Below are 16,160 nucleotides of genomic sequence, written 5' to 3' on the forward strand. Positions count from 1 at the left end.
AAGTCAAAGCCAATATTAAAGCAAAGCCAAGGCATATAATATAGCAATTGTGTGAGTTTCTAGGAAAAATGAGGAAGGTGCAGGATAGATGTATTCCAAAAACAAATAAATACTCAAATGGCAAAATAGTACAATTGTGGCTGACAAGGGAAGTCAAAGCTAATGTAAAAGCAAAAGAAAGGGCATACAACAAAGCAAAAATTAGCAGGAAGGTAGAGGATTGGGAAGCTTTTAAAAACCTACAGAGAGCAACTAAAATAATCATTAGGAGGGAAAAGATGAAATATGAAAGCAAGCTAGCAAACAATATCAAAGTGGATTGTAAAACATTTTCAAGTACGTAAACAAAAAAGTTGAGAGTGGATATAGGACCGCTAGAAAACGAGGCTGGAGAAATAATAATGGGGGACAAGGAGTTGGCAGATGAACCTAATTAGTATTTTGCATCAGTCTTCCTGTGGAAGATACTAGCAATGAGCCAGATGTTGAAGGGTGTGAGGGAAGAGAAGTGAGTGTAGTTACTACTACAAGGGAGAAGATGCTCAAAAAGCTGAAAGACCTAAAGGTACATAAATCACCTGGGCCAGGTGAACTGTATCCTACGGTTCTGAAAGAAGCGGCGATAGAGATTGTGGAAGCATTAGTAATGATCTTTCAAAAATCATTTGACTCTACCATGATGCCAGAGGACTGGAAAATTGCAAATGTCACTCCACTTTTTAAGAAAGGAGGAAGGTAGCAGAAAGGAAATTATAGACCAGTCAGCCTGACCTCAGTGGTTGGGAACATGTTGGAGTCCATTGTTAAGGATGAGATTATGAAGTGTTTGGCAACACAGGACAAGATAGGGCAAAGTCAGCATGATTTCCTTGAGGGGAAATCTTGCCTGTTGGAATTCTTTGAGGAGATTACATGTAGAATAGAAAAAGGAATGCAGTGGATGTTTTATATTTGGCCTTTGACAAAGGTGCCACACATCAGGCTACGACCAAGTTAAGAGCCCATGGTATTACAGGAAAGTTACTGGCATGGTTAGAGCATTGGCTGATTGGTAGGAGGCAGCAAGTGGGAATAAAAGGTTCCTTTTCTGGTTGGCTACCAGTGACCAGATGTATTCCATAGGGATTGGTGTTTGGACTGTTAGATATGAAGGAAGTTAGATATGGCCCTTGTGGCTAAAGGGATCAGGGGTTATGGAGAGAAAGCAGGTACAGGGTTCTGAGTTGAATGATCAGCCATGATCATACTGAATGGTGGTGCAGGCTCGAAGGGCCTACTCCTGCACCTATTTTCTTTTTATCCTGTATATCAATAGTTTAGATGATGGACTAGATTGCTTTTTTTTTTGCCAAGTTTGCAGACAATATGAAGATTGGTGGAGGGGCAGATAGTATTGAGGAAACAGGTAGACTACAGAAGGACTTAGATTAGGAGAATGGGAAAGGATGTGGCAAATGAAATACAGTGTTGGAAAATGCATGGCCATACACTTTGGTAGTAGAAATAATTGTGCAGACTATTTTCTAAACAGGGAGAAAATCCAAAAATCTGAGATGCAAAGGGATTTGGGAGTCCTTGTGCAGAACACCCAGAAGGTTAACTTCCAGGTTGAGTCAGTGATGAGGAAGGTAAATGCAATGTTAGCATTCATTTCAAGAGGTTTAGAATACAAGAACAGGGATATGGTGCTGAGGCTTTATAAGATATTGGTGAGGCCTCACCTTGAGTATAGTGAACAGTTTTGGGCTCCTCATCTAAGAAAAGATGTGCTGGCATTGGAGAGGGTTCAGAGGAAGTTCATAAGGATGATTCCGGAAATGAAAGGGTTATATGAGGAACGTTTGGTGGCTCTGGGTCTGTACTCACTGGAATTCAGAAGGATGGGGGGGGGGGGAGAAATCTCATTGAACCCTTTTGAATGTTGAAAGGCCTAGACAGAGTAGATGTGGAAAGAATGTTTCCCATGGTAGAAGAGTCAAGGATAAGAGGGCACAACCTTAGGACAGAGGTGAGTCCATTTAAAACAGAGATGCAGAGAAATTTCTTTAGCCAAAGGGTGGTGAATTTGTGGCATTTGTTGCCCCAGGCAGTTGTGGAGACCAGGTCATTGGGTGTATTTAAGGCAGAGATAAATAGGTTCTTGATGGACATGGCATCAAAGGTTACAGGGAGAAGGCTGGGAACTAGGGCTGGTGGGGGGGGGGGGGGGGGATGGTTAGAAAAAGACGATCAGCCATGATTAAATGGCGGAGCAGACTTGATGGACCAAATGGCCTAATTCTGTTCCCATGTCTAATTGTGCTATATTGTGATCACTGCCTACGAAGGGTTTCTTTACCTTAAGCGCCCTAATCAAATCTGGTTCATTACACAACACCCAAGCCAAAATAGCTGATCCCCTAGTGCATTCAATCACAAGCTGCTCTAAAAAGCTATCTCATGGCATTCCACAAATTCTCTTATGGGATCCAGCACCAACCTAATTTTCTCAATCTACCTGCATATTGAACTCCCCCATGACTATCTAACATTGTTGTTCTGACATGCTTTTTCTATCTCCATTGGAGATTCAATTCTTTATTCCAAGGAGAATTGGTTCTGGGGCCCACGCCATTGGCTTTGTTTTGGGAAATCACCAGACCAAGTCTTGCCACCCTTCCTAAGGTCCACACAGAGCTTGGGGATTTTTGGGGAGGGTTAGGTGGTTTCAGTGGAAAGTGCAAAGAGCGGGTTCACAAGTCCCTTCTGTCCTGCAGCATTGCCTGTACATTATCCCGACCCAAGCACGGACACGTACAGCCCTGCAGCCTCACTAACGTACATCCTTCCTCCCTCAGCTCTGCCTGTACATTCTCCTGATCGCATTACCTCTTCATCTCTCTTTGTGTAACACCATCATCTTGGCAGTGGGCATCCTCTGGACAATCATCAAAGCTGCTCTCGGCCTCACAGCGGTAAGTGTAATGAGTGAAAAGACTGCCTTCCTTTACATCTCTTTCACATCACATCCTACAGAGGGTGCCAATGTGCGAACAGTTTATACACAGCAAGCTTCCACTCTACTGCCTTTGCTAGATGTACATACTAAACTGTGCTACGAGTTAAACACTTTCTCAAAAATCACCCGAGACAGAAGCTTTATTCAGGGTTTTTATTCTTACTATCAGATTTATTGGAGCTGGTTGTGGACTACAGGAGAAATGGAGGCAGGCTAATCTCTATAGACATCAATAGGTCTGGGGTTGAGAGGATGAACAGCTTTAAGTTCCTTGGCATACACATCACCTAGGATCTCACATAGTCTGTACATACTGGCTGTGTGGTGAAAAAGGCACAACAGCGCCTCTTTCACCTCAGACAGTTGAAGTTTGGTATGGGCCCCAAGATCCTAACAACTTTCTTTCAGGGCACAATTGAAAGCATCCTGACTGGCTGCATCACTGCCTGGTTTGGGAATTGTACTTCCCTCAATCGCAGGACTCTGCAGAGAGTGGTGCGGACAGCCCAGTGCGTCTGTAGATGTGAACTCCTCATGATACAGGACATTTACAAAGACAGGTGTGTAAAAAGAGTCCGAAGGATCATTGGGGACCTGAGTCACTCCAACCACAAACTGTTCCAGCTGCTACCATCCAAGAAATGGTACCGCAGCATAAAAGCCAGGACCAACAGGGTCTGGGACAGCTTCTTCCACCAGGCCATCAGACTGATTAATTCATGCTAATACAACTGTATTTCTATTTTATATTGACTGTCCTGTTGTACATACTATTTAGTATAAATGACTGTAAATTGCACATTGCATATTTAGATGGAGACATAACATAAAAATTTTTACTCCTCATGTGTATGAAGGATGTAAGAAATAAAGGCAATTCAATTCAATTCAACTAAGGTTAATACACAAACACAACACTCCTTACCTTTTTTACTTGGCAGTTGGTAATCAGTGCGAGAGGTCATATGTTGGTGACGTAGCATGAGGTTTAAAAAGAGCTTGGGGAATTTTTGGTTCTTTTCTTGGCAGGCGGCAATCTGCATGGGGCCAATAAAGAGAAAGAAGGTGTAAGCGGAGCGGCCATGTTGGAGTAGGGCATTGTTAGAGAGCTCAGCTTTGGCTCAAAAGGCTTAGGCATGAACAAGTTTGGGCAAGCACAGGTGGAGGTTCTAAGTAGGTAAGAAAATTTCTAGTACACTTTTTCTAGTAGTACATATCTAGTATACTGAGAATGAGTCCAGGTTTAATGTTATGTTCTCTGTGTGAGATGTGGGAACTCTGGGAGACTGATAACTACATCTGCATGAGCTGTAGCTCCTTGGAGACCATGTTAAGAAATTGGAGCTGTAGCTGGATGACCTTCGGCTCATGTGGGAAAATGAGGAGATGATGGATTGGAGATACAGGGAGATAGTCATCCCTATCTTGCAGGAGGCAGGGACCTGGGTGACTGTCAGGAGAGGGAAAGGGAAATAAGCCAGTGCAGAGTACCACTGTGGACTTTCCCCTCACTAATACATATGCCGCTTTGAATACTGTTGGGGTTGACTTACCAGGGGGAAGCCACAGCGACCAGATTTCTGGCATTGAGTCTGGCTGTGCAACTCAGCAGGGAAGGGGAGAGAAGAAGAATGCAGCCATGACAGGGGATTCAACAGTTAGAGGAGTAGACATGAGATCCTGTGGATGTGAAAGGAACACCAAGATGGTATGTAACCTCCCAGATGCCAGGGCCAGGGATGTCTCGGATCAGGTCCACAGTTTTCTAAAGGGGGAGGGTGAACATCCGGAAATTGTGCTACATATTGGTACCAACGACATAGGTAGAAAAAGGGAGGAAGCCCCGAAAAGAGAATATAGGAAGTTAGGCAGAAAGCTGAAAAGCAGGACCTTCAGGGTATAATCTTTGGATTTCAGACTGTGCCACATGCTGGTGAGGGTAAGACAAAACTGATGAATGTGTGTCTGAGGAACTGGGGGTGCAGGGTTAGGGTTATTTATTATTTCTTTACTTTTTAAAAATTACTTGCACAGTTCATCTTCTTTTGAAAGACTTGTTAATGTGTAGTTTTTTCATATTTACTTTCCTGTAAATGCCTGCAAGAAAATGAATGTCAGGGCAGTATATGGTGACATATGCATGCTTCGACACTTCAGTGTGGCTCTTTGCTAAAGCAGAAAGCTGTGGTGTTCAGTCACGATGTGACTGGGTATCAGTTTCTTAGGGGCTCAAAACGGTGAAGGTTTCGACACCACTTTGTGCTGAGGCTTAGCATCCTGTTCCCTGTAACTGAGCATTTCACTTTGGCAATTGTTTCTGTTCCTCATTTTTTCACTATTTTTAACAGGGTCATTGTTTATCCTGAAACTTAACAAATACCAAAATGATCTTATTGTCATATGAGTGAAGTGTTTCGCAACAACAGAGTCAGTGAGCAGACTGACCCTCTGAAGAGCAGCTAGCTTGGAGATGGTGATCACTTTCTCTTTGTGCTGCTCTCTCCACCTTCATTCTCTGACTCTCTGTCACCTGTCCTCCAGCTTACCTCACTATTTTGCTCTCTTTTTGCACTACTTATTTATTAAGTATCTTTTATTGTAACTTTTTAATTAAGTTTTTAATTATGTATTGCAAAGCACTGTTGCTGCAAAACAACTAATTTCACAAATTATGTCAGTGTAATAAACCTGATTCTGATTCTTGTCATAGGGAACTACAGCACAGAAACAGGCCCTTTGGCCCATCTAGTCCATGCCAGCCTGATCTTTTGCCTAGTCCCATCTGTACCTGGACCATATCACTCCATACCCCTCCCATCCATGTACTTATCCAAAATTCTCTTAAGTGTTGCATTGGAACCTGCACTTACCACTTATGGTGGCAGCTCATTTCACACTCTCACCATCCTCTGAGTGCTTACTTACTTAAACCCATCACACCTTCTGGGTTATAGACTGCCAACAATAGCTCGCCAGAGTTCACTGTCATGGCCAGTTCTTCAAGTTGTCCCCAGGCCATAAGATATAGGAGCAGAATTAGGCCATTTGGCCCATCAAGTCTGCTCTGCCATTTCATCCTGGCTGATCCAATTTTCCTCTCAGCCCCAATCTCCTCCCCATATCCCTTCATGCTCAGACCAATCAGGAATCTATCTTTCTTTCTTTTTCCAATATTTTTATTAAATTTCATATACACAAATACAGAATTCATAAGGATACTTATTATAAATCAAAATAAGATAGCACAAAATGCACTATATATAAATCACACTGATACAATCACGGTATCCCATATTCATGATCAAACAAATAAAATAAATTGAATTATGAAATACAATAATATAATTAATTATATTATTAAAAAATCTACACCCACTACCAAGACAAAGCTGCTTGGTAAAAAAAAAACAAGAAAAAAAGAGTACTTTACCATATGGTGTTTTATAATAATAGCCCAGATCTATATTTTAATAACAATAGCAATTCAAAGATTTTTTTAAATAGTTCAGAAAGGGTCCCCATAGCATTTGAAAATCTTGGTTAGAATCAGAAATGGATTCCACTCTTTTCTATAAGTGTATACCTCAGATAAATACTATGTGGAGATTTGTGACATATATGATTATATGATATATATGTACAATGTCTGAAATACATCTTATGGAAATGTTTGATGATGCACTTCAATAAAAAAAATTACAAAAAAAAAATCAGAAATCGAACAACGAATCTTCTCTAAATTTAAGCATGACATAACATCGCATAACCATTGAGCATGTGTAGGGGGGGGCAACCTCCTTCCATTTAAACAAGATTGCCCTTCTAGCCATAAGAGAAATAAAAGCCAATTCCCGCAAATGAGAAGGTTCCAAAATTATAGCTCTTTACTCAACAATACCAAATAAGGCAGTCAAAGGATTGGGCTTAAAATTAACTTTAAAAAGTACAGAAAAAGTTTGGAATACATCTTTCTAATATTTTTCAAGGCTCAAACATGACCAAACCATATGAATTAATGAAGCCTCTCCATTATTACATCTGTTACAATAAGGAGATATATCTGCAAAAATACGAGAGAGCTTGTCTTTAGCCCTATGTACCACTTTTAATTGTAGGAGGGAATGACGAGCAGATAATGATGAAGAATTAACCATTTTGAAAATAATCCTCCAGGTCTCATCAGATAATGAAGTCTGTAAATCCTTTTCCCAATTTAAAAAATTTTTGTCTAAAGGAGCCATTCTGAATCCCAACAACAGACCATAACTATAAGATATTGAACCATTATCAAAAGATTTCAAATTAAAAATTACATCTATTATGTTCTTATCTGGGCTGGTAGGTAATATATGTAATTTAGATCTTAAAAAATCTCTAATCTGTAGTTAACAAAAAAAGTGGGTATTTGATAGGTTATATTTCACTGAGAGCTGCTCCAAAGAAGAAAGATTCCCTCCAACAAACAGATCCTGAAATCGTTTAATGCCTAATCTATACCATTCTCTAAAAAACAGATCGGTCGTAGATGGTTTAAAAAAAATTAGAAAAAATAGGACTAGAAAGGGAAAATCTTAATAAACCGAAATGTTTTCTAAACTGTAGCCAGATCCTCAAAGTGTGTTTAACCACCAAACTGTCAGTTAATGTATTTAAAGATAAAGGAAGAGAGGATCCAAGAAGAGAAATAATAGAAAATTTCGTAACAGAGTTGGCTTCCAAAAAGATCCATATTGGACAATCCTCATGATTAATATAATATAACCAGAATGTAAGATTTTGTATGTTAATTGCCCAATAATATAACCTAAAATTGGGTAGAGCAAGGCCTCCATTCTTATTAATTTTTTGAAGCTGGGCTTAATCGGGGTTTTCTGTTCTTTCATATATAGGAAGAAAGAATCGAATCTAAAGAATCAAAAAAAGACTTAAGAATAAAAACAGGTACAGCTTGAAAAAGGTATATAAATTTAGGTAAAATTTTAGGTAAAATTAGAACTGATTTGACCAATCAATGATAAAGAGAGAGGCAACCAATTAGAAAGTGTCTTTTTCATATAATTCATTAAGGTTAGAAAATTTTCTTTGAATAGATCTTTATAATTCTTAGTAATTGTTACACCCAAATATGTAAATTTTTTCTTACAATTTTAAAAGGAAGGTTAATATCAGTTGGTATCAAATTATTTAAAGGAAACAATTCACTCTTATGTAAATTCAATTTATATCCTGAAAACTGACCGAAATTAGTCAGTAAAAGTAACATAGAGGTTAAGGAAGTTGTAACCTTAGATATAAAAAGCAATAGGTCATCAGCATAAAGCGAGACTTTATGAATAGTACCCTTCCTTAAGATACCGGTGATACCTTTAGACTCTCGAAAGGCAATTGCTAAAGGTTCTAATACCAAATCAAAAAGCAAAGGACTTAACAGACATCCTTGTCTGGTTCCACGTTGGAGTTTAATTGGTTTAGAAATCTGAAAATGAGTAAGGACCTGAGCAAAGGGAGTAAAGTAATTTAATCCAATGAATAAAATTGGGCCCAAAATTAAGATTTTCTAAGGTTTTAAATAGGTAATTCCATTCAACTTGATCAAAAGCCTTCCCCACATCCAGAGAAATCACACATTCTGATATTTCCTTAGATGCAGAATGCATAACATTTAACAGTCGCCATATATTAAAATAGGAATATCGATTTTTAATAAATCCTGTCTGATCATCAGATATTATAGAAGGTATAATATTTTCGAGTCTACGGGCCAAAACTTGATAGGATCTTAGCATCAACATTGAGTAAAGAGATTGGTCTGTATGAAGAACATTCAGTGGGATTATTATTCTTTTTAAGAATAAACAAAATGGAAACTTCATAAAAAGACTGTGGCAACCTACGCATCTAGAAGGAATCAGTAAGGGTAGAACATAAATAAGGTATAAGCAATGAAGAAAAAGTCTTATAAAATTCTCCAGAGAATCCGTCAAGTCCTGGAGATTTCCCAGAATACAATGAATGTATAGCCTCAGTGATTTCCTCCTGAGAAATAGGTTGATCCAACTGCTTTCAATTATCAACTAAAAGTCCAGGAATATTTAATTAGTCTAAAAAATTGTTCATTGCAATATTATCTTTAACAGAATCAGAACTATACAATTTAGAATAAAATTCTCAAAGTGTCATTTATTTCAAAATGGTCAGTTGTCATATCACCATTGGTTTTGCAAATTTCTTTAATTTGCCATTTAGCTATAGAGGTCTTCAACTGATTATGATACTTAAATGATACTTAAAGGGTTGACGGTGGATATGCAATGGCAAGCATTTAAAGATCGCATGGATGAACTACAACAATTGTTCATCCCAGTTTGGCAAAAGAATAAACCAGGGAAGGTAGTGCACCCGTGGCTGACAAGGGAAATTAGGGATAGTATCAAGTCCAAAGAAGAAACATATAAATTAGCAAAAAAAAGCAGCACACCTGAGGACTGGGAGAAATTCAGAGACCAGCAGAGGAGGACAAAGGGCTTAATTAGGAAAGGGAAAAAAGATTATGAGAGAAAGCTGGCAGGGAACATTAAAACTGACTGTAAAAGCTTTTATAGATACGTGAAAAGAAAAAGATTGGTCAAGACAAATGTAGGTCCTTTACAGTCAGAAACAGGTGAATTGATCATAGGGAACAAAGACATGGCAGACCAATTGAATAACTACTTTGGTTCTGTCTTTACTAAGAAGGACATAAATAATCTTCCGGAAATAGATAGATAGATAGATACTTTATTCATCCCCATGGGGAAATTCAACATTTTTTCCAATGTCCCATACACTTATTGTAGCAAAACTAATTACATACAATACTTAACTCAGTAAAAATATGATATGCATCTAAAATCACCCTCTCAAAAAGCATTAATAATAGCTTTTAAAAAGTTCTTAAGTAGTTTACTTAAATACATTGAGTCCTAACCCCGGCACTTTAACATATCTTATTCCTGGCGGTTGAATTGTAAAGCCGAATGGCATTGGGGAGTATTGATCTCTTCATCCTGTCTGAGGAGCATTGCATTGATAGCAACCTGTCGCTGAAACTGCTTCTCTGTCTCTGGATGGTGCTATGTAGAGGATGTTCAGGGTTTTCCATAATAGACCGTAGCCTACTCAGCACCCTTTGCTCTGCTACCGATGTTATACTCTCCAGTACTTTGCCCATGACAGAGCCCGCCTTCCTTACCAGCTTATTAAGACGTGAGGCGTCCCTCTTCTTAATAGTAAGGGACCGAGGGTCTAGTGCAGTGGTTCCCAACGTGGGGCGTACGCCCCACAGCGGGGTAATTTGATTTTTAAGGGGGGCAATTCAAGAATGAGTTATTAACAGTGAATGTTTTCAAGTAAGTCTGTGTGAGTATGAGTGTGTGTGCGAGTTAATACATATGTGTATATACAGTATACCTACATAAAAATACTTGTGTGTATGTACATGTGTAATTGTGTATGTACTGTATATATAGTGTATCACCATCATTACAACCATCAAATGGCTTTCATAATTAAATTAATGAATTGACTGATGTAGGAAGGAACGAATGATCAAGTCCAAACGCGTAAGAAACTCGTACGAGGTCGCGCCAATGCTGCTTTTTGCAGTAGCTTTCGGTTCTTGGTGGTGTGAAGGTGTGTACATTGCGTCATCTCTTTTAAACGATGTATCTGTCTTTGTACGCTGTAGAAACGAATTGGCATTGTTTTATTTATTTATTATTATTATTATTTTAATATCACTTAATGTTCTTTTTTACAATTTCTTAGTAATTTCTTCCTCAGAACTGTAACAGCCCTTTGGTTCTTTTATTTTTCTCTTTCATGAATGCCATGTTCTTTGGAAGCTTGTTTAAACCAAGTTAATGGTCTTTTAGGCTTCCTCCAGGTGAATAGGAGTTCACTTTTTGAATAATAAGAATTATATATCACCACAGGGGGCATCAGGATTTTAGAGGTGATTAGGTGGGGCATGGCCAAAAAAAGGTTGGGAACCACTGGTCTAGTGAGATGGAGGAACTGAGAGAAATGCATGTTAGTAGGGAAGTAGTGTTAGGTAAATTGAAGGGATTAAAGGCAGATAAATCCCCAGGGCCAGATGATCTGCATCCCAGAGTGCTTAAGGAGGTAGCCCAAGGAACAGTGGATGCATTAGTGATAATTTTTCAAAACTTCTTAGATTCTGGATTAGTTCCTGAGGATTGGAGGGTGGCTAATGTAACCCCACTTTTTAAAAAAGGAGGGAGAGAGAAACCGGGGAATTATAGACAGGTTAGTCTGACATCGGTGGTGGGGAAAATGCTAGAGTCGGTTATCAAAGATGTGATAACAGCACATTTGGAAAGAGGTGAAATCATTGGACAAAATCAGCATGGATTTGTGAAAGGAAAATCATGTCTGACGAATCTTATAGAATTTTTTGAAGATGTAATTAGTAGAGTGGATAGGAGAGAGCCAGTGGATGTGGTATATTTAGATTTTCAAAAGGCTTTTGACAAGGTCCCACACAGGAGATTAGTGTGCGAATTTAAAGCACACGGTATTGGGGGTATGGTATTGATGTGGATAGAGAATTGGTTGGCAGACAGGAAGCAAAGAGTGGGAGTAAACGGGACCTTTTCAGAATGGCAGGCAGTGACTAGTGGGGTACCGCAAGGCTCAGTGCTGGGACCCCAGTTGTTTACAATATATATTAATGATTTAGACGAGGGAATTAAATGCAGCATCTCCAAATTTGCGGATGACACGAAGCTGGGCGGCGGTGTTAGCTGTGAGGAGGATGCTAAGAGGATGCAGGGTGACTTGGATAGGTTAGGTGAGTGGGCAAATCCATGGCAGATGCAATTTAATGTGGATAAATGTGAGGTTATCCATTGGTTGCAAGAACAGGAAAACAGAATATTATCTGAATGGTGGCCAATTAGGAAAAGGGGAGGTGCAACGAGACCTGGGTGTCATTGTACACCAGTCATTGAAGGTGGGCATGCAGGTACAGCAGGCGGTGAAAAAGGCAACTGGTATGTTGGCATTCATAGCAAAAGGATTTGAGTACAGGAGCAGGGAGGTTCTACTGCAGTTGTACAAGGCCTTGGTGAGACTGCACCTGGAGTATTGTGTGCAGTTTTGGTTCCCTAATCTGAGGAAAGACATTCTTGCCATAGAGGGAGTACAGAGAAGGTTCACCAGATTGATTCCTGGGCTGGCAGGACTTTCATATGAAGAAAGACTGGATCGACTAGGCTTATACTCACTGGAATTTAGAAGATTGAGGGGGATCTTATTGAAACGTATAAAATTCTAAAGGGATTGGACAGGCTAAATGCAGGAAGATTGTTTCTGATGTTGGGGAAGTCCAGAACGAGGGGTCACAGTTTAAGGATAAAGGGGAAGCCTTTTAGGACCGAGATGAGGAAAAACTTCTTCACACAGAGAGTGGTGAATCTGTAGAATTCTCTGCCACAGGAAACATTTGAGGCCGGTTCATTGGCTATATTTAAGAGGAAGTTAGATATGGCCCTTGTGGCTAAAGGGATCAGGGGGTATGGAGAGAAAGCAGGTACAGGGTTCTGAGTTGGATGATCAGCCATGATCATACTGAATGGTGGTGCAGGCTTAAAGGGCTGAATGGCCTACTCCTGCACCTATTTTCTATGTTTCTATGATTAGCCAATAGTTTACTGGTTTTTTTCTCCATGCATACAGAATTGGCTTCTATCTTTTAAAAGTTGGCTTTCAATTAGATATGTTATAAGATCATATTTAGTTTTGATTTCAATACATCTTTATAGTTCGGGGTCTGGTGCCAAAGCATATTTCTGGTCTAATTGTTTTAATTGATTAACTAAATCAGTTCTCTCTTTATTAGCTTTTTTCTTAATCTATGCAGTATCAGAGATAATTTGTCCTCTAATATATGCCTTAAAAGTGTCCCAAATGATAAGACTAAAAGTCTCTTCCAATGCATTTTCTTCAAAAAAAAGAGTAATTTGATTCTCCAAAAATTTTAGAAAGTCCTTATCAGATAATGAAGTTAAATTAAAATGTCAGGATCTGTTCATATGAGTGAAACCAGGAAGATTTAAAGATAGAAATACAGGAGAATGGTCAGATACAGTTATTTCTTTATATTTAATGGATCAAACTAATGGAATCATTTGATTATCAATAAAAAAAAATAATCAATCCTGGTATAGGAATGATGGACATGAGAGAAGGAAAAATACTTTCTGCTGGGTGGAAAAAAAACAGCAGACATCAACAATATCACACTTCATTAGAAAAAGGTTTGAATAAATAAAACTGATTTATTAGGTATGACTGATTTAAGAGAAGAACGATCTAATACTGGGTCTAGACAACAATTAAAATCTCCTCCCATCACTAAAGAATAAAAACTCAAATCTGGCAGGAATGAAAAGAAACGCTCAAAAAATCCTGGGTCATCCACATTGGAGCGTACACATTAACAAATACAGTGTTCAATTAATTTATTATCTAGTTTCCCTGGCACTATGTCAAATCACCTATTAGGGTTAGAGACAACTTTACATTGAACAAAAGAAATTGTATTATCTATAAAAATCGAGACCCCTGAGATTTTGTTGTGAATGAAGAATGAAATTGTAGACCCCTCCACCAATTTAAAAAGGCGTGAGTTGTCACAACTACGTACATGCGTTTCTTGTAGAAAAATAATGGGGGCCCTTAACTTTTTAATATAAGCAAAAATCTTGTTCCTTTTCACAGGATGATTTAACCCTTTCGCATGAAAATTAAATAAATTAATATTTCGATGTATTATAAATTCTAGATAACAGAAGAGTTAAAAGATCTGACCATAAATTATTAGAACCAGAGAACAAACCATGACTTGATTGACCAAATGGCCTAATTCTGCTCCTGTATCTTATGTCCTTATAAAACAAGGTACTCAAACAGAAAATTTGGATGGTAGCCCAACCCAGCTTCCAGAGAAAAAAAGAAAAAAGAGACCCCACCCACCTTTCCCTCCCAAAGCCAAAAAGCCGGCCAAAGAACAGTTGGCATGTTAAACCCTGAAGACAACCCTCCCAAAGAAATCCTGCTGGCAAAGTTCCAATCATCCAAGGTTATTATGTTCCTACCAAGACAAAACAGGAAAAAAAAATTAGATCAAAAATCCAAAAAATAAGAGGATTCATTTTAACAATTTCAAAAATATATATATAGAAAAACCTCAAAAAAGAATATAGTAAAAAAACAAAGAAAATATCAAAAAACGATATATAAACAGTCAAAACGTAAGTTTATTAAAACCTTATTCTATCCAACATTAAAAAGGTAATTGCTCTTGTAAGAGATATAATGCAATTAATCTTCTTCTTTCAAAAACTTCTGTGCATGTTCAACCGATCCCAGCCATTTCTGCACACCATTTTTCAGAAAGATTCTAAGACATTCGTGGTAGCAAAGGGAGGCCTTAAACCCTTTATTATAAAGCAGAGACATGACCTCTTTGTACTTAGCACATTCACCCATAACCTCTGGTATATCATCTTCCATGAATCTGATCATCTTCCCATTGTAATCGATTATTCCTACTTGACGGGTATTATGGATTAAAAGCTTAGTATGAAATTTGTGAAAACATAAAATAACTAACCTAGGTCGCTCTGCCGACTTTGGTTTGGGGGGGACAGTGACCGGTGGGCGCGGTCCAACTTAGGCACAGACGGCAATAAATCAGGGGACAGCTGCTTCAGAAAACTTGTAAAGAACTCCGTGGGGTGGGCACCTTCAATTGATTCTTCAAGACCCAGAATACGTAGATTGTTCCTTCTGCTTCTGCTTTCCAGGTTGGTAATCTTCTTTGTTAATTTTTCATTAGATAATGATAATTTCTTGCAGAGCTTACTCTTGCTTTCCAAGTCCGCTTCCAGAATCAAAAAAGTTTCTTTATTCTCCTTAATTCGCTTTTCATGTTTGATTAGAGTTTGTTGAATAGTGTCCAACTTAACATTAAGATGTTGAAATTCCTCAGAGAGTTCTGTTCTTTGCTTTTTAAGGAAATCTCCAATTGATTCCAAAGTGGTTGGAGAATCATCTTCTTTTTCTTTTGCAGAGGCTTTAGTCTTTCTCAAAGACATAATAGACCAATACTAAGATTTATAATAAGGTTTCAAAAACCTGGTAGGAAATAAAAAGATAGATAAGGTAGGAGCAAGTTCAAAAAGATGTTACCCCATCGGCTGCCAGCAGGGCTATCTCGGGAATCTATCAACTGCTGTCTTAAATATACATGACTTGGCCCCCACAGTTGCCTGTGGCAAAGAATTCCACAGCTTTACCACTCTCTGGCTAAAAAAATACCTCCACATCTCCATTCTACAAGGACACTCCTCTATTCTGAGGCTGTATTCTCTGGTCTTAGACTCTCCCATCACTGGAAACTTCCTCTCTACATCCACTCTATTTCCACTCTATTAAGGCCTTTCACCATTCGATAGGTTTCAATGAAGTCACCCCTCATTCTTCTGAATTCTAGTGAATAAAGGTCCAGAACCATCAAATGCTCTTCATATGACAAGCCATTCAATCCCGGAATCAGTTTTGTGAACCTCCTTTGAACCTTCTCCAGTTTCAGCACATCCTTTCTAAGATAAGAGGCCCAAACCTGCTCACAATACTCCATGTGACATCTCACAAGTGCTTTATAAAGTTTCAACGTTACATCCTCGCTTTTATATTCTAGTCCTCTTGAAATGAATGTTAACATTGCATTTGCCTTCCTCACCACAGACTTAACCTGCAAACTAACGTGTATGGAATCCTGCACAGGGAACTCCAAGTCCCTTTGAACATCAGTTTTTTTTTGTATTTTCTCTCCATTTAGAAAATAGCCAATGCTTTCATTTCTTCTACCAAAACGCATGACCATATGCTTCCCAACACTGGATTCCATCTGCTATTTCTTTACCCATTCTCCTAATCTGTCTGAGTCCTTCTGTAGCCTCTCTACTTCCTTAAAACTACCTGCTCCTCTACCTATCTTCATATCGTCTGCAAACTTTTCAACAAAACCATCAATTCCATCATCCAAATTATTGACATATAATGTAAAAAGAATTAGTCCAAACACAGACTTCTG

At 38.6% G+C, this 16,160-nt stretch overlaps 1 protein-coding gene across 6 annotated transcripts in view; it reads left to right on the top strand.

Annotated features, from left to right (window-relative positions):
* Positions 1 to 16,160, top strand: part of LOC140718508 (uncharacterized) — a 75,392-nt gene that overhangs the window by 51,001 nt on the left and 8,231 nt on the right. For all 6 annotated transcript variants that reach the window (XM_073032437.1, XM_073032439.1, XM_073032436.1 and 3 more), the window contains one exon: positions 2,838 to 2,954. In XM_073032437.1, coding sequence (XP_072888538.1) covers positions 2,838 to 2,954 — 117 coding nt within the window. The remainder of the gene's footprint in view (positions 1 to 2,837; positions 2,955 to 16,160) is intronic.

The sequence above is a fragment of the Hemitrygon akajei genome, chromosome 29, assembly GCF_048418815.1.
Source record: "Hemitrygon akajei chromosome 29, sHemAka1.3, whole genome shotgun sequence".
In the NCBI taxonomy this organism is placed as follows: Eukaryota; Metazoa; Chordata; class Chondrichthyes; order Myliobatiformes; family Dasyatidae; genus Hemitrygon; species Hemitrygon akajei.